This window comes from Trichoderma aggressivum, assembly GCF_033847375.1.
Source record: "Trichoderma aggressivum f. europaeum strain CBS 100526 chromosome Unknown scaffold_001, whole genome shotgun sequence".
NCBI classification, from domain to species: Eukaryota; Fungi; Ascomycota; class Sordariomycetes; order Hypocreales; family Hypocreaceae; genus Trichoderma; species Trichoderma aggressivum.
In genome coordinates, this window is record NW_026946367.1 from 2187230 (window position 1) to 2204213 (window position 16984).

The 16984-nt window shown below is 52.2% G+C and overlaps 5 protein-coding genes across 5 annotated transcripts; 2 read left to right on the forward strand and 3 right to left on the reverse strand.

Annotated features, from left to right (window-relative positions):
- Positions 1–7061: 7061 nt before the first annotated feature.
- Triagg1_646 (uncharacterized protein) lies at positions 7062–7757 on the forward strand (the record flags this gene model as incomplete). The annotated part of the gene is made up of 1 exon (XM_062901462.1): positions 7062–7757. One exon carries the CDS (start codon positions 7062–7064, stop codon positions 7755–7757), a length of 696 nt encoding a protein of 231 aa, XP_062760996.1.
- A 547-nt stretch (positions 7758–8304) lies between these two features.
- On the reverse strand, positions 8305–9171 carry Triagg1_647 (uncharacterized protein; the record flags this gene model as incomplete). The annotated part of the gene is made up of 1 exon (XM_062901473.1): positions 8305–9171. One exon carries the CDS (start codon positions 9169–9171, stop codon positions 8305–8307), a length of 867 nt encoding a protein of 288 aa, XP_062760997.1.
- Positions 9172–9812: 641 nt separating this feature from the next.
- Triagg1_648 (uncharacterized protein) lies at positions 9813–10607 on the forward strand (the record flags this gene model as incomplete). Its single annotated transcript, XM_062901484.1, has 4 exons — positions 9813–9834; positions 10016–10071; positions 10166–10458; positions 10520–10607. 4 exons carry the CDS (start codon positions 9813–9815, stop codon positions 10605–10607), a joined length of 459 nt encoding a protein of 152 aa, XP_062760998.1.
- Positions 10608–11138: 531 nt separating this feature from the next.
- On the reverse strand, positions 11139–11492 carry Triagg1_649 (uncharacterized protein; the record flags this gene model as incomplete). Its single annotated transcript, XM_062901495.1, has 2 exons — positions 11139–11282; positions 11343–11492. 2 exons carry the CDS (start codon positions 11490–11492, stop codon positions 11139–11141), a joined length of 294 nt encoding a protein of 97 aa, XP_062760999.1.
- A 638-nt stretch (positions 11493–12130) lies between these two features.
- Triagg1_650 (uncharacterized protein) lies at positions 12131–14039 on the reverse strand (the record flags this gene model as incomplete). Its single annotated transcript, XM_062901506.1, has 2 exons — positions 12131–12710; positions 12787–14039. The coding sequence occupies 2 exons, from the start codon at positions 14037–14039 to the stop codon at positions 12131–12133; spliced, it is 1833 nt and encodes a 610-aa protein (XP_062761000.1).
- Between the last annotated feature and the right edge of the window lie 2945 nt (positions 14040–16984).

The window sequence follows — 16984 nt, forward strand, 5'->3', positions numbered from 1 at the left end:
GTTGGTTGGTGCGAAGATGTTTTGGCGGAGACTAGTAGTTGTTTTTATCAGGTGCGCATTGGTTGAGAGATTTCAAAAAAGAGATAAGGAAACAAGAAGAGACAAAGGAGATGCGAAGTGATGAAGAACCGTGGCCAAGATGCCGAAAGCCGGCTTGCGTATAGAGAAGAAAGTGTAGAAGAGATGGGAGATTCGTTATGATAGCATCGAGGTCGCGTTATGAAGGTTGTGCGTAAATGAACGACTGGTGATGATTATTGGTTGCTTGTATCGGGGGGAGTTGAGTAGACGGCGAGGGTCGGATCCGTCAAGTCGGTCAAGGTAGGCGAGTTGAGTATGGTGTTGAGAGGAGTGACAAGTCAAGGAGAGTGAAGCAACGAAGCGGACCAACCAAACTGGCGGCCGGAAGCGGAGCGTAGCTCTCGCTGAAAGGGGGGTGACTCAATCAAGGCGACGAAGATTGTACTGGAGCCGCGAGCGCAGTTGAGCCGATGGAGAACTTTTGGGTGAAAAAGCCGCTGTTTTGAAAAGAGGCTTGTGCCTTATCCGCCGTGTGACTCGATGGAGATTGACTGAAGATGTCGAGTGCGGGCCGAGACCGGGGGTGGTATGACGAGAACGGCGGGAAGGCTGAAGGGGGCCGAGGCAATAAGAGTAGAAACGGCGACGATATAGTTTGCGGCGAAGCAGTGACAGGCAGGGACAGTAACACGCTGACAGATGGGTTTGCTTGTTGCGGCGCCGAGAATGTCAAGTAGACAGCAAAGGCGCTGATGGACCGCTGTAGGGGATCTTGCAGGGCAAAGGGACCCTTCTTTCTCTCGTCGACTGTATCAGGGGATCGGTCGGGATAGTTGACGGGCTTGCGAGCGGATCGTCTCGGGGTGGCGAATTGAGAGTTTGCTGGAAGTCAATGCGGATGGCGCAATGGCAGAGGGGCGGCGACGACGAATAGGAGTTGAGGGAGACGCAAGCTCGAGCTCGAGGAGAAAGAAGGCCTTTGAGGAGGTGAGGACAGCAGTGCCAGGGGGGAAGGAAGAGATGCGGATGGGGAGGGAATGAAGAAGTAATGTAGGAAGGGTGAGAGAGGATGAAAAGGGAAGACTGGGGATGAGTAAATGGCCGGTGGAAGAGAGTGGAAGCACGGGGGTGTGCACAAGAGCCACGAGAACCTGCCAGCAGCAGCGCTGGGGGGGTGGGGCAGCGCACTAGCCCGCTAACCAGCGTCCCATTGAGCGCTATTGCAGGGCGCTACTTCGTACTTCACAGGCGTAGGTGTCGGTACAGGTACAGTTAGCACGAGTGCCCAAAGGTACGGTACGGTGCGAGTGCGCTTGGTTGGACTTGGTAGGAGGAGGATTGCGCTGGCCGAGTACTGGGTACCTGGCCGGCGGCGGCAGGCATGCGGCGGTGCGGGTGCTGCCTGGGTACGAACACGGGGTACTCGGTACTCGGCGGTCGGCGCAGGGTCCTGGCACACACACTGGCACACACCTGGCCTTTAGGCAGTCTCTGGCACAAGTCTCTGGGGACCACGTTGCAGCACGTTTGGGTATCAGTACGAGCTCTGGGCTTTGTACACGGTGTTTGGGGCCCATGCAAGTACTCCGTGGCGCATACTGAGTACAAGTGCAAGACCGCCGTGCACCGTGCGCGCTCACGAGCCCAATCGTTGACTCTTTTTTTTTTTCCTTCCGGCTGCGGCCTCGCCAGCTTTGTTGGCCTCTGCTCTGCTGAGACAGTCACGCGTGGTCGGGTTGCGGAGCACCGTGCGGGCTTTTGCACCGCAGGTTCCCGGGCCATGCAGTTTAGCACTGCTGGGCGCAAGAGAAGATGGCGAGTACCGGGTGTCCAGATGGTACAAGCGTGCAGCGACTACCAGGTAGGTACTGGGGCAGGACGAGCACCCGATAGGGCATAATCGGGTTGAGAGTCGCGGAGTACTCCGTTGGCTGCAGTTTTGCGCTGCAGGCTGCTCGCATGTACGGAGTTTGATATGTAGTTACAGCAAGTACTTGTGTGGGTGCAGCAGCGAGCATACCTTACAGACTGCATGTATGTATGCGTATGTGGTCTTATATCAGGCCACGCATAGACTGACGATTCGGTACATCTCGACGGGCCGCATGCCTTCATGGTAGTCTCCCGTATCGGTGTGCGCTGAATGGGACCACGCAATGCCTTGGGTTTCTTACAACATGCGCCGGAATCGCTGCACGAGTCGCATGGCGGTTCTGGCAACGTAAACATCAATCATTGGAACTCCATACAGTAATAGTCATACACGCGTGTAGTAATGCTGCTTGTTGATGACGAACAGAGCGCTTGGAATGAGAAGCGGATGGGGTTTGTTTTAGTCACCTCCCAACACAGCAAGTCGCAACTGTTAGCGTTTTGGCCGACCGGCGACGCGCGGCGCTAGCAGCAGTGCCAATAGCAGTGCCAATAGACGTCCAATGCCAATTCGTCGGCGCTGACAAACCCCCTGGGCGAATGTACTCGTCGAGGTCCAGTTCATGTTCCATTTGCGTCCAGCAGCGCAGTCACGCCAGGTGGCGGTCCCCACAGACGACGAAATGACGAGGGTCTGCGTGACTGGGCCGTGCCGCTGCTACTTTGGGCCACTGTGCAGCTTAGCATTGAATTTTTGGTGCTACTACTAAGGTACCTGTATGGACTGGACAGCATCGTCACCACCTATTGATCTTCACCTTGCGGGTGGTGCTAGTACCATACAGTAGCGTCTGTCTTCACCGCACGGGCATCAATGCGATTTGGTGCGAGTTACTCATCCTTGGGAGTTCCAAGTCCGCAATCCGGAGCACACCCTCAGCGACCCGAATATGCGATGCGATGCGATGTGATGCCGCTGCCAATCGCCAGTCTCGGGAGATGCAGTACGAGCATGTACTGTATTATACACGCACACGCACACGCGCATGTACTGTAGGTTCTTGTACGTGTACTGTCCGAGTGCACGTACATGTCATTCATGCTCTCTCTGCTGTGCTGCAGCATCGCTCGCTGTCCATGTCTGTCTGCATCTCGGCCGCGGATCGCCATCCGTCCACGTCGCGGCACGACGAGTCGAAACAGACAGACAGGCAAAAGCAAAGCAAAAGCAAAGCAAAGCAACAACACGACAGCAGTGCTGCGTGGCACCAATTGAGATGCGCATCGTCTCTTCTGCTTCGGTCCCCGCGTTTATTTTGCCCGCAGCAAGCGCTGAGATATCGTACAGGGTCATACTCGTACATGGTCATCCAGGGTCGAGGGCACACGACATCCATCCATCAATCAAACTGGTTGCTGATACCGAGTATTGTTTGCTTAATCCTCACGCTAGGCGACTTGCTATAGTAGTCCGCGCCCAAAGTGAAGCTACCTTAGTACCCATCTCGCATCCCGTGTCCCCCAATGTGGTAGCGATGATCGCAGATGCTAGACGAAAGGCAAAAAAAGCTAAGATACGAAGCAAGTGGTAGCAGAAAGCGTGAGGCTCTGGCCAATCCCTCTGTCGCACGCCGTTTTACCGTACACACCTCTACAGCACTGTGCCTCGACCGGTGGCAGAAAAGATGGGCAGTGCATAGCCTCCATCTCCAAATTACACCGGCTATCCTCCTCCACCCCCTTCTTCATTCTCTACTGTGCTGTACGGCATGTATATGATAGCTGACGCAGCCGCGCTTCATACGGAGTACATTGGGTCGCCATACGGTATGTACATACGAGGATTGCTCTGCGTGCGGTTGGCCGTCAAGGTACTCGTACAGCTAATTAGACTTTCTGCTATGTATGTCGTGATTTGACGAGATTGGCCTCTCTCTGCAACAGTGCCAAAGCCGCGGACCTGGACAGACGGTACCTCGAGCGCTGGTACCTCCGCATCCCCGTGCGCCATGCATCTCGGTTGCTGCCAAGAGGGGGAGACGAGAAACAGTTACCCTTGGTCCAAGTACCTGCCGGATCCTGCGCAAGATTGTCGAGCGACCGGGTCTCTTCGTTTCATGTGCTCAGGTATGTCTCAATGCCCGGACCTGATTGGACCGAGACAATTGATTTTTGTTTCCTCTCGTACTGTATCGTAAATCGTAGAGAAAACTTGGGGGGGTTGATACTGTATACCGTACACAGTACAGGTCCGTTTCGTGCCTTGTGCAACCCTTTGTCCCGGCTGTCTCGACCTTTGCGTCCAACCACGGCGGCGGATCTGGTGCACTGTTGGACATTGGAAACTCGAAACAAACGAGTTCATGTACTCCCCAGCCATTGGCACCGGCAGTGTTTCACATTCGGGGCGCCATGTCCATGTCCAGGGAGAGGCAATCAAGCCACTTGTCTGCCCGTCTGGAGCAGATACTGTATGTAAGGGAGGCTGTTTTTGCCATTCTTCAAGGGCGAGTGAACCCTTGGATGTAGAATTTTCCATTTACAGTGCAGAGTGTGATTACTGGACCATTGCGTAGTACCTACCTGTAAATAAGAAAAAACGGAAAAGATGACCGAAACCTGATTGGAATGTCCCGTTTCGCAGGTTTCTGGGGGAACAAGAAAAGCCAACAATAAATAGCCAAAAAGCAACCGTCCATGCATGCGCCTTGACTTAGTACCTAGGCGTTGGGCATCTCGCCGGCTAAAGTAAACAAAACCGGCGCTTCAATTGGTTCCATGCCTTGGACGCATACATACTGTACGCATCTAGGAATTGGCCCCCTTTTTCGCGTTGCTTCGAGTTTGAGCGCACGCAAATCAATAACAGGTCGTACGTTGATCCATCGAATTGCAAGTTTGTAGGTATGTACAGATACCTGTTGCAGCATGGATGCAGCTGCAAGTACGGAGCCGGATTATGATTAATGGGGGGTCTGCACTTTTAATGCCGGAAGCAACCAAATCGCCCGTCCGTCCAGGTACATACACCGGAGTTGGCAAAGTACTCGTACCTGATAATTTCAATCCCGAATTCTATTGCCCAGACTCCCCTTACCCAGTGTATTCTTACATTATTACCCACCGCAATGTCATGTAATACGCAAGCATCAAGTCAAGTCTGTCAACGTGTCCTGTCCTGAAATTGGAGTCAATGGGGAACTTGTCATCACGGCCGCTCTCATTCCACAGCGTACCCAGTGGGCAGTGGCAATCGGTATTTTCATCGTCATAGGGGGCCCAGTGTCTTTCTCCATAGATGGATATAGTAGATAGGGAGAGAACTTACAATCACGATGGAGCACGCAAAAGGTGTTCCATCTTGTCACTCACACTCACAGTGGGCTCCATTCACTCACTCTCACTCTACAGTAGTGCCGCTGTCGGCGGATGGATTAGATGATAGACAATGCGGCACGGCGCTGTAACCACTAGCTGCCCACTAGCACCAAGCATGATATCAATCAAAATCAATCAATCAAGCAGTGGGTGTGTGTGGTTGTTTCCCCCTGGATGTTTCTGTCGCTGTCTGAATGGCGAGCTTTTTCACTAAACGAATGCGCAGAGTGGTGTCATCCTTTAACAAAAAAAGCAAACAAGCGTTTTTTTATCCATCAAGGTCGAGTTCAACAGCGCGACATTCCTTCCACCCCCTACCGGTCACAAAGCACTTGCATGAAAATCCTTTGCTTTTTCCCCCTCGTGCAAGTACAAAAACTCGTACTCATAAAATGGGAGAGACTAGGGGCGCAAAACGTCGCCCTGGCAAAAAGCCATTGGAAAACCAAAGAAGCACAAGCAGAAGAGAGCAAAGAGACAGACGCTGAGAGGGAAAAAAAACCTCCCCTGACCGCCCTCCAAGAGGCTAAAGTCGTCCAAGGTGCTGCACGCTGACGCACCTCAATGCGCCTCTAATGCAACCCTCATGCATGCAGGCTACCCCGAATGATACCAGCACCAGTGGACCTCTTTTGTCTCAGTCCACAGCAGCAAGCCAAAAAAAAAAAAAAAAAAAAGAGACGCCCCCCTTCCTATGATACAGCACTGTAGTCTAGCTGTCTAGTTCCTGGCTTGAATCAATTAGGGGTGGCCCCCCGTCCATGTGCGTTGGGCTCTAGGGTAGCATGCAAGCAGAAAAAAGCCCGCTTGGCACCAAAGAGGCAAGTAAGAGGAAAAAAAGTACCCAAGCAATGACGGATGCTCGCCCGATTGACGGGGGGTAAAAGACAGGGCAAAAAGAGTGTGAAAAAAAAAAAATAGAGAGGGGTCCATCTTCAATCGTAGGAAAATTTTCCCTTTCCCGCTCGGCCCCTGGACCTGTTTTTTTCTCTCTCTCTTCTCAGCTACAGTTTATTACGACTACGCTCTTACTAAAAACTGCAACCCCAGCCAGCCTTTTGCCGACTCCCGCTACTCCATACTCTCGCTGTCTCTTCTTTCTTTGGTATAACGAGTACGTAAAAAAAGACTGCACTAGAAGATTCCGCAGGCTGTCCTGTCCCCCTCACCGCCTGCGTCTCTCTCAGCGCCCTTCCTTGTCTAGTAGTTTCTCACAGCTAAAGATAGACGGGACGGAAAACGACAGAGGGGAAAAAAGAGATGGCTGCTGCTGCTGAGACAGATTTCGGCGCGTTCCAAGTCCTCCTGCTAGACATTGGTACGGCGCCCCCTCCCCCCACTTACCCCGGGCTGATCAACGTGGCGAGCGACGAGCTGCGCGAATTCGAATCACGGGTTGCCCTTTGCTTCTCGCTCGCATCGTCGTCGCATGTCGTCTTCTCCTGCTGATTGCTTATCGCGCAACCTTCACTCATGCAGAGGGCACCGTCTGTCCCATCTCCTTTGTCAAGGATGTCTTGGTGAGTTCTCCCTTGGCTGGCCCCCATTCGTCCCCCGGCGACGGTCTGGATTGCGCTGTCCCGTTAATCGCCGTCGCCCATCCCTGTCCGGCAGCCAATCGAGTGGCGATGTGCAAGACTAGACCACCCTTGCCTTTCCCCAACACGACACCTAGCTTCCTGCTCAACCACCTTATGCGCGCATAGTCGTAGTGCTGCTCTTCATTGCTGTACTCGTACTCGTGCACACTTCGTTCTCCCGTCCCGTCCCAACGCCGTGGCTGACTTTGAATGGGCCGTGCGCCGTGTGTCCCTCACTTTCAGTTTCCCCATGCCCTCGATGTTCTCCCCACGTTCTTGACTGAGCAGTGGGATGAGTCGAGCTTTGCCGAGTACCGCAACGCTTTCCCTGACGAGTGCCGCAACGACCGCGGTGCCTTTGAGGCGCACGTTCGGGACCTCGTCGCCCGAGATGTCAAGGCTTCGTACCTAAAGGCGCTCCAAGGGTACCTCTGGAAGAAGGGGTACGAGTCCGGAGTCCTCAAGGCTCCACTGTTCCCTGACGTGCCGCCTTTCATCACCAATGCCCATGCGGCCGGCCAGAAAATCATGATATACTCGTCCGGATCGGTCCCGGCCCAGAAGCTGTTCTTTGCTCACACGACCGCCCAACCCCCCGACATGAGCGTCCTTATTTCTGACTGGTTCGACACCGTCAATGCGGGGCCCAAGACCGACGTGGCTAGCTACACCACTATCCTGTCTCACTATCCAGACATCAGCCCCGCACGTTGGATCTTCCTGAGCGACAACCTCAACGAGGTGGACGCAGCTCGCCAGTCGGGCATGCACAGTGTCCCGGCCGTCAGACCGGGCAATGCACCGCTGCCGTCCCATCACCCGTTGACTGAGTTTGCCCTTTCCGAGTTCACCCCGGCGTCTGTTGCACAGGCCGCAGCTGCTATTGCATCCAAAAAGTCGGCCTGAAAGATGGAAAGCCCGTTGGGGATTAATAGCTCGACCTTCAACACTCAAGCAAGCTCCCCTTCGCCGTAAACACCCTCCCACGAGTCAGTTGATGGCGGGGAAACAATCCGGTAGTCAGGTGTTCAACATCGCATAGTTAGATGACGGCAGCTTCGATAAGTATGTGCTGATATGTCGACAAATTTTTGGCCAGCTAAAAAAAGGAAGAAATGCTATTTGACTGGGTCGCTTGTGAGATCAACCATGCGGGGAACTAGTTGACCGCTATCTCGACGCTCGGTTGGGGGTTTCGTCCTGCTTGGGGGTGTGTGGGAGGGGGAGAGGTGCTCCGTATGTAGGGAGGAACATCCTAGGCGGTCAGTGTGTGGCTTGCTTCTTCTCCAAAAAAGACAACCAAAGAAAAGTAGTTGTTTGCCGAAAGTATCATGACGCTCCGCACCCGATTTTGTTGGGCCCTAGTGCATGAAGCTGTTCGTCCCAGGTGCCGCATACCGAGTTGGGAGTTGTGTCGCGATCCGAAGCTTCCTCTCTCGTCAGAACAGACCAATCAGGTGGTTCGCCCTTTGAGAGTCATGACGAAGTTGTTTCTGGTCTTTCCTGGGTTGACTTCTTGCTTTGAGAATGCCAGGCCTTCTTTTACCACTCCCGCGACTCTTGTCCATAGGCTGTAGGCCAGTTTTTGTGTCTTCTTGCTCCTCACTCTTTTGTAACAAAGCGCAGCCATCAGCTCGTCAAACTTGTCATCCGTAAAGTACCGCGAATTGTCGACACAGCTCCTCGGCAGGACGACGAAGAGACAGGGAAAGAGAGGTTCGGTGGTAATCGTGGTGTCGGTATCGGCCCGGAGAAACGACAGCGTCCGTAGAAGCATGGCGCCACGACCGAGAGCATCGGGCACAAAGTTGAGAACCAAGCTCAGCGAGATGATGTCGAATGGGCCCTTGCCATTTTCAGGCAACGGCCTCTCCATAAAGTCCTCCTGCTGAATGCCTGGTTCCTGGCTGTTCAAGTCAATGTGCTCCACGTTGAAGACTTTGCTGGTTGAACAAGCGTTTCGGGTGCTGAGCGCCCCGACTTCGAGCATCTGCAGAGGTTGAGTTCGTTTCTTGAGCTCATCCAGCGGGAGCCATTCCATGAGCACCTTCGATGTGTCCCCTCCTCTGTCGATGCTTTGTCCCTGTAGGCTGGCTTTTTGATAGTGATCCAATCCTCCCAGACTCTCGAGCTCAGCTGTGACCTTGGCTTCTGTTGCCTTGTCTCCGCTTCTGATGGCCCTTGTTCGAGTCTTGACCAGCTGGTGATGCTTGTTGATCAGTGTCCTGCTTGCCTTGCGAGTCATAGAACGCGACGGCGTAGCAAGCGGTGGCCGGCCTTGGGTGAGACGAGTCAACGTCTGCTTCTTCTTGACGACCATGATTCCTGGTGTTGTTAGGGAGGATGCTCCCGGTATATCTGTCAAACGGGGAAGATGTCCTGGCTATGAGGATGAACTGTTGATGAGCGGAATGAGCTTCGTGGTGACACTCGCACCAATTCCAATATCATGGACAGCTGCTGACAAAAGAATGAAATGACGCCTGTGATCCTGGCTGTGGCATAGCTAGCCTTTCAACGTTGAGGTTGCATCGTGTAATAGGGCCTCGGACCGATAGTTTCTGCGTACGAGGTGCTGCGATCAAGAGTCTCGACGCCTCCGCGTGCAGACAAAAGACCATCTGGCCGAAATGATGAGAATGGCTATATTGAACACACTTTTTACTTATAAATACTCATCCGAATGCGGTTAGCACATTTGGCAAAACCTATCAATGATGCTCGTGGACAAAAGTCACATGATTTTCGCACCGAATAGGCCAATCACAGCGCACGCTTGCTGGAGCCCTAATTTTTTTTTCAATTTCGCCCACACCGGCGGAATAATCTATCTCACGTAGTTGGAGAGACTTCTTTTCCCTTCTCTTTTTTTTTTTTTTTTTGCTTTCACTATTCCGATAAGTCGACAACTCCTCAACCGCACAATCCCTCTCCGTGCAAACTCGACACCAAGCCGATACAATGGCCCCCGCTAACAAGAAAGGTACGACTTGAAACAACAGTCTTGTTGTCGTCGACGGAGCCGAAAGCCATCAAACCGTTTTTGCGAAGCGACGATATACACACACAAAATGCTCTCCCCCAATCTCCGCGCAAGCATCATGCAGCAGCAGATTTTGCGAGTTCTGAATAAGAGCGATTGCTGATGCGTCATGATCATGTAGCTGCCGCCAAGGGCTCCAAGCAGGCCAACGCCGCTGCCAAGGCCGCCCTCAAGGGTGTAAGTAGATTCTCTTTTTTTGATATATCGCAGAACCAGGGAAATCGTGAAAAGGGGCAAGTTTTCGCTAATAAGACGTGCTTTTGATGTATAGACTCACTCCTCCAAGAACCGCAAGGTCCGCCTGACCACCTCTTTCCACCGCCCCAAGACTCTGGTCCTGTCCCGCGCTCCTCGCTACCCCCGCAAGGCCATCAACCACGTCCCCCGTCTTGATGAGCACAAGATCATCATCCACCCTCTCAACACTGAGAGCGCCATGAAGAAGATGGAGGAGAACAACACCCTGGTCTTCATCGTCGATGTCAAGGCCAACAAGGCCCAGATCAAGCTGGCCCTCAAGAAGCTCTACGACATTGACACCGTCAAGATCAACACTCTGATCCGGTATGTTTCAAGGTTCTATCTATACTTTGATGAAGAGGAATTGTACTAATTCAAGTTATAGCCCTGACGGCTCCAAGAAGGCCTACGCCCGCCTGACCCCCGATGTCGATGCCCTCGACATTGCCGCCAACAAGCTGTCCCTGGTTTAAGCTGGATAATTTGTTGAGCAGAGGTCGTTTTTTTCTCTAGTCTTTCTTTTATTTTTTTCTCGGCAACGGAATTGGTCTGGTTTTGAATGCGTGCACCACACAAAAAAAGCATGGGCATCGGAAACTTATGGGAGTTGAAGCTTTGTCACTTATCGGATCGAAATTATGATACTATATGCAAAGACAAGCCGGTCCGTCCACGTACCGAATTTCGGGGAAAACCAAGAAGAGAGAATAAATGAAGACGGGAAGTGATGACAATTTCCAATGCTCGCCATGATGATTGTTCCATATTGAGTCTATGTTGTAATTCATCCCACTGCGTAGTTGGACAGTCCTCAATTCATAAGGCCATCAAACTCGTAAACTTCCCCAATGGTTCTCCACGTTAGGACAATCAAATCAAATAGAAGGAAGAATGTTCTATTCCCATTCCGCATACACATAACCATCCATATCCTCATAGCACAATACATAGCCATACCATCACACATAATCGTACAACCCATCCTCAAGCCCCTCCCCTCTTTCTCATGACCGCATGTTATTCAAATGCTTCATCGTCAAGAAGTTAATATCCAAAAACCGATCCACGCAATTCGCCAAACACCCTTCCTCGCCCTTGTCCAGCTTCGCGCCCTTGATGTTCCCAGTCACGCACTTTTTCCAGCAAATCTGCGTCAGGTTGTGCGTTTCTGCATGTTTTTTTTTTCTCTTCGTCAGCTACAACCGAACCATTCCCAGCTCCCTAGCAATCATAGACGTACGGGCTTGAATCTGCGACCGCTGCTGCTCATTCGCAAGAAACTGGCGCAGCTCCGTCTTATCCTTATCGTTGAGCTTTTCAAGATCGAGGTTCTCGATTCCAGTCTGTGCGGCGTTCATGGTGGGCAAACCAAAACGTTTTTTTTTTCTTCGTGATATTCGTGCAATAACAAGTTCAGGTTTCTCTTGAAGGTGGCCGGCGTGTTTGTTCGTGGGCGGTAAATCCGGGGCTTTGTGATGGAGAATTGATTGAACGGGGAGGGAGAGGCTGATAATAATTTTTCCTTGCGCTGGGTTTGGGCCAATGGTGGTGTAGTGTTGGAGGTGTGGATGGACGAATGGGAGGAGAGGGATTCGTCTCCACTATGGGATAGCTTGAGATGGCTTCAACAGAGAGAGATGAAGAGGAAGATGAATATATTCTTGTAAGGATTCTTTGTTCTCGATTCTAAAAGAAGAGAGAAACTATAAATCATCTTGTATCTGTAGCATAATCTCGTTGAACAGATGAAGATGAAAATGTATATATATGCATAATGAATTCAAGCTATTATATCACAAACAAGGCTATAATCATTACCACACGCCTCAGAATGCTTCCCGAGTCTATGATGCCAATTCTACCCTAACAACGTCCAATGAATAAACAAGAAAACGAACAAGAAACGACAAAACAACCAAGACAAGACGAGCAAAAAAAAAAAAAAAAAAACTAACCCCCCTTTTATGTACCAGACCGCTACATACAGCTTCGTCCATTATATCCAGCGCTTTAGTCTCGCCACAGTAATCATCAGAATGCAGAGAACAGCCATGAAGCCGATGACGCCAAAGAACGGCCCGAGGCTTTCACCCCCGCCAAACGGCACCTTGACGTTCATTCCAAACACACCGCTGACCAAGTTGAGCGGGACCAGAATGGATCCGATCATGGTAATCTTGCTCAGCACTCGGTTCGTGTCGGTGCCCTGGGAGATGCTGTTGATGGACAAGGTGGCCAGGTAATTGCTGTGGGCGCGAGACAGAATCTTTTCAAAGTGGCCCAGGTTGGTCGCCATGGTCACGACGTGATCCTGAATGTCGCCAAGGTACATGCCAATGTCCATATGCGGCGTCACCTGGTAGTTTTCATTACAGCGCTTGGTGAATCCGCGGAGGACGTCAGCCTTGCCGCCCAAGAGTCGCAGGAGGGCCATGCAATTCTTCCGCACCCGTCCAATAGACCGCAGGAACGTGTTTGAATCGTCGTACCGCATGACAAACACTTCGTCTTCAATGGCGTCGGCTTCAATCTCAATCTGGTTGATAACAGGGGCGAAACTATCAACAATGTTGTCACTGGCGCCACATTGTTAGACCACATACATATTGAATGGGGGAAGAAGAAAAAAAAAGAGGCAATGCAAAAACTTACATCAAAGCATAGCAAATCCAGTCGCTGCTAAGAGAGACATAGTCCTTGAGGGCCGTGATCCTCTTGCGCACCTCTGAAGCATGAGAGTTGGGCGTAAAGCTGAAGCTGAGCGTTCCCTCTCTAAACACAATGACATAGATGTTGAAAGGCTCGTATTCTTTCCCATCAGGTTCGTCTACAACATTAAACGACCGGAAGCACGCAAAATAGTACGACGGGAAGAGCTCAATCTTCTCTCGGGCTTCCTGGGTGACAATATCTTCAATGGTCAGAGGGTGAACGCCAAACGCTTTGCAAAGGCCGTACACTTCTGCCTTTGTGGCATGGTTGACATTGAGCCACCAGACACCGCCATCCTCGTCCTCTGGAAGTTCAAACAGCCCTCGGATGTCCTCTCCCGGGAGGACGAGATCGGCCATCTCTGCGGCGTGAATCGTCGACTCCCATGCGGACGAGAAGAAGCTGAAGCGTGTGCTGTCGACCGGGGGCTTCTGCTGGAGCTTGGGAGGAGAAACGCCCTCCGTGGACACCTTCTCGTTAGACATGGAGTCGTCAGAGGGGATCTCGAGAATATCGCCGTCCACCGTCACCATCTGCACCGGCTTCGGTAAAGTAGACGTGCGCCGCAAGTCTCTGAAGCTCTCTGAGGCTTGAACCTCTGCTCGGGCAGCTCGTTCAGCCCGCTCTTCAGCCATAAAGTCCTCGAGATACTCGAAGTCGATTCGGAGGTCGTGCTGCTTGGGATGCGTCTCCTGGAGAGGATAGCAGACGTCTTCTTCGGCGGTCTTGTTGGTCAGGAAGCTTCTGGCATCGGCTTCTCCAACGTGACTGCGATGGCTTCGCCGGCTAGAGATGGACATGGCGCGGCCAAGGACTTCCTCAACCTCATCCCTACCCCCAGAGAAGGACATCTCGCGCTCTCTTCGTCGAGCCTCGGCGAACGCTTTGACCGAATTGGGGGGCGAGATGGATCTACCATCAACCGACGATTCCACCGTCGGGCGACGGCCATGTCGCGGCGTAGGCTGGGCATCTCCCTCTTCGTCGAGGATGGCCTCTTCAAAATCACGGATTCTAACCGCCGCGTTGCTGGGCTCGGACTCGAGATGGCGAGCGCCGTACAAACTGTCGAAAGTTCCTCGGCGCGGCCGCTCAACTCGCTGAGTGGTTGAATGCTGTCGATGGTCGTCAAGTTCAGGAACGGGGGCATCGTAGCCTCCCGCGCTGGGAAACGTTTCCTCGTGCTCGGACATGGTGAACAATCTGGTTTATCGAAGGGACAAGGGCGGGCTGAATCGAAATTAAACTAAACACCGCGCAACTCGGACGAAGCCTGCTGGCAACTCTAAGGGTTCTTGGACATAGTTTGGCAATGGTTTCTCTGACGCTTTAAGCCTGGGACAGGCTATCAAGGGCCCTCTCGGCGCGGCAGAGGCGCGCCGAGTAGTTGGTTTGGAACAAAACGAAGACCCCTGGGTCTGTAGATGGTATTTCCCCCGTCTTTTGTAGCTGATGGAGCTACAGGAAAAGGTGAAGGGAACAAATGCGGGATTGGCGAGCGGACAACTATCAGAAGGCCAACTTATGGGGGTTCTTTGTTGACTCCGCTATAGACCCAGCAGCCGGGTCCAAGGAGCGAGGGGAAGATAACGGCCGGGGAGGCGAGTTGAGCCAACTTGAAGGTTTTTCGGGGTCAAGTCTGCGATGCGCAGAAGCGAGGCTTTTCGGGGACCCGACGGCGGGTTTGTGGCTGCACAGCGGCTATGCGAGGCCTATCGAGCTATCGAATAGATGGCGAGAGATGGTCCTTTCTTTGAAGGATCGGTGGTGGTGAGTAAAAAGGAGATTTCTCCGAGTCTGTCTCTTTTCGTTTGCGGCAAAGGGACAAAGGGCTGATGTGTGCGCCGCAAGGAGAAACGACGGGGTTAATACGCTACCACCTTAGCGAAGAAAAAAAAGGACTTGTTATAGAAAAGCCCGAGAAGACGCGTCAAGGGCTTAGTAAAGTAGGGAGAATAAAGGCATCAACAAAAATTGGTGCCTTTGGCTGATGATAAGAAGAAGAAGAAGAGTTTGTAAAGAGAACAAAAGCCAAAGGCAAGGAACCCGTTCTTAGCCTCTTGGGCGAGGAGACGAAATTTTCCCTTTTGGCGGTACCCGCCGCCACGAAGACCAGCTGGTGGTCGCTAAGCTGGTTTGACCAGACCGAAGAGCGCTGCGTTTTGGGGGGGGCCAAAAAAAACTTGGGCTGGCGGGGAGAAATTTTACTGTGCGAAACTCGGGGGGACAGAGGTTCCGCGGTACTGGGCTGGGGCACTAGGGGAACGGACTTGTACTTGGAAAACGTTAAGGTCCTCACGTGTATTGTGTGATGCTCCTATCCGGACAAGAGTATATTCTAACTCGGCGCCCTCCCCTTGCCAGTACCTAGTATCTGCTACCGGCGCTCAACGGTTTTCCCAGTGAGCGCCACTCGGTAGCTTGTCGCCAGGTCCGCGATCACGGCACGTTTCGGCCTGCTGATGGGGAGAACTAGGGCAGCTTTGGGGGGCCATATGCAGGTGTAGGGCGGGATTAAATCGGTTTGCGATGTTCTAGTCATCACAGATTTATGGAACTTGTCCATTCAAACTCAATGACGGGTTCAATAGGGCTGGTGATACACAATCTTCAGCATGCGAGACAAGCATGTGAAAGTCCAGAAAGCTTCTGTACCTGTATATTACTGTAATTGCCTCTCATCAGAGCTCCGTCTGGGGTTTACCGTTGCAAGTGCTCTGTAAATAGCTCTCGAAAATCAATGCTCAATGAGAGGATAACGGTTCTCGGAGAATGATCCCCTCCATCTCTTCGCAGAAGCATTGGTGCTACAGGCATACGTCAAGGAGTCTTGATTGCCACCGCAAGCACTGTGCGCTGCCAAGGTTCTGCATCATCTCCGCCCTCGCTTGCTGGACGTATCCCTGTTTGGAAATGATGGATACGGAGCAGCCCATCTCTCGGAAGATTTGATGGACTGACCAAAATTCTCCTTGATGTGTGCCCGAGTCAATTGCATCACAGCTGCAGAAACCATCAACACTCACCCGTGGCTTCAGCACGAGCATTTCATTGTACAACATAACTCTAGACCAAATCCCACGATTCAGAATGTACACCAAAGACTGGTCAGACACAAATAGCATCTACGAGATAGCAAGATGACTCAGTCTTACATACACATGTCACAAATACAAATACATACGTGCGGGTATATCGGCTAAAAAGGGGAAATTAGAAAAAAGAGAAATAAAGCTCGCTAGGATGCATCATCATGTCCTCCTTCAGACCCCAAATCCCAAACGCAGAGTCCAGGTTAGGTGAACAAAGTGAGGTAGCCAGCAGTGACATGTGCTCGCACCGCCACACTTCCCCAGGCTGAGGCCCCACCCGCTCCCAGTCCGGAGATTTGCGCCACAGGCATCACCTCCAAAGACGTGTCTACTATTACGGGCATGCAAATGCTCGGCAGACATTGTTACTGCTTCGATTCCGCGCTCGCCGTCAATTCCTCTGCGAAACCGCCCCCAACACACGATTCTACACGAGGAAAAGCGGATTGAATAGCGGCCATCGAACAAGAGGCGTCACGCAACATGGCGGAGGAGATCCTGGACAAGCTGCGGGACGTGGTGGAGGGCCAAATAGTCAGGACACCCGGTATCCCCATCTACCGAAGCGAACATGGGCTGACTGATTTTTACCATGGCAGGACTTTGAAGGCCAGCGACGAGCAGAAGGCCTTGCCACTCTGTTCCTTGCCCTGACAGGAGTATGGGTGACCTCTTCCCAGCCTCGAATGGACTACCCATGCTTACAAATTCCAAGCTCATCGCATTCAACGTCGGATACGTACTACAAGACATCGTCAAATGCCTATATGTTGGACTGGGAGGCACGGTCTTGACATTTCTCATTATTATTCCGCCGTGGCCGTTCTATAACAAGAACCCGGTCAAGTGGCTGCCTATCGGATCTGCGTTTAACACGGGCGGGACATGACGACTGGATAACGCCGCTCTGAGCAGGCCTCGGCGTTTTGTCACGTTGTCAAAATCAGCATGTAGCTTAAATCTTTTCCGAAATCTTGTGCCGCATTTCCCATGCTCCATGTCGTGATATCGTTCCTTGCTTTTACTCCCCGCTCCGCCTACTCCGT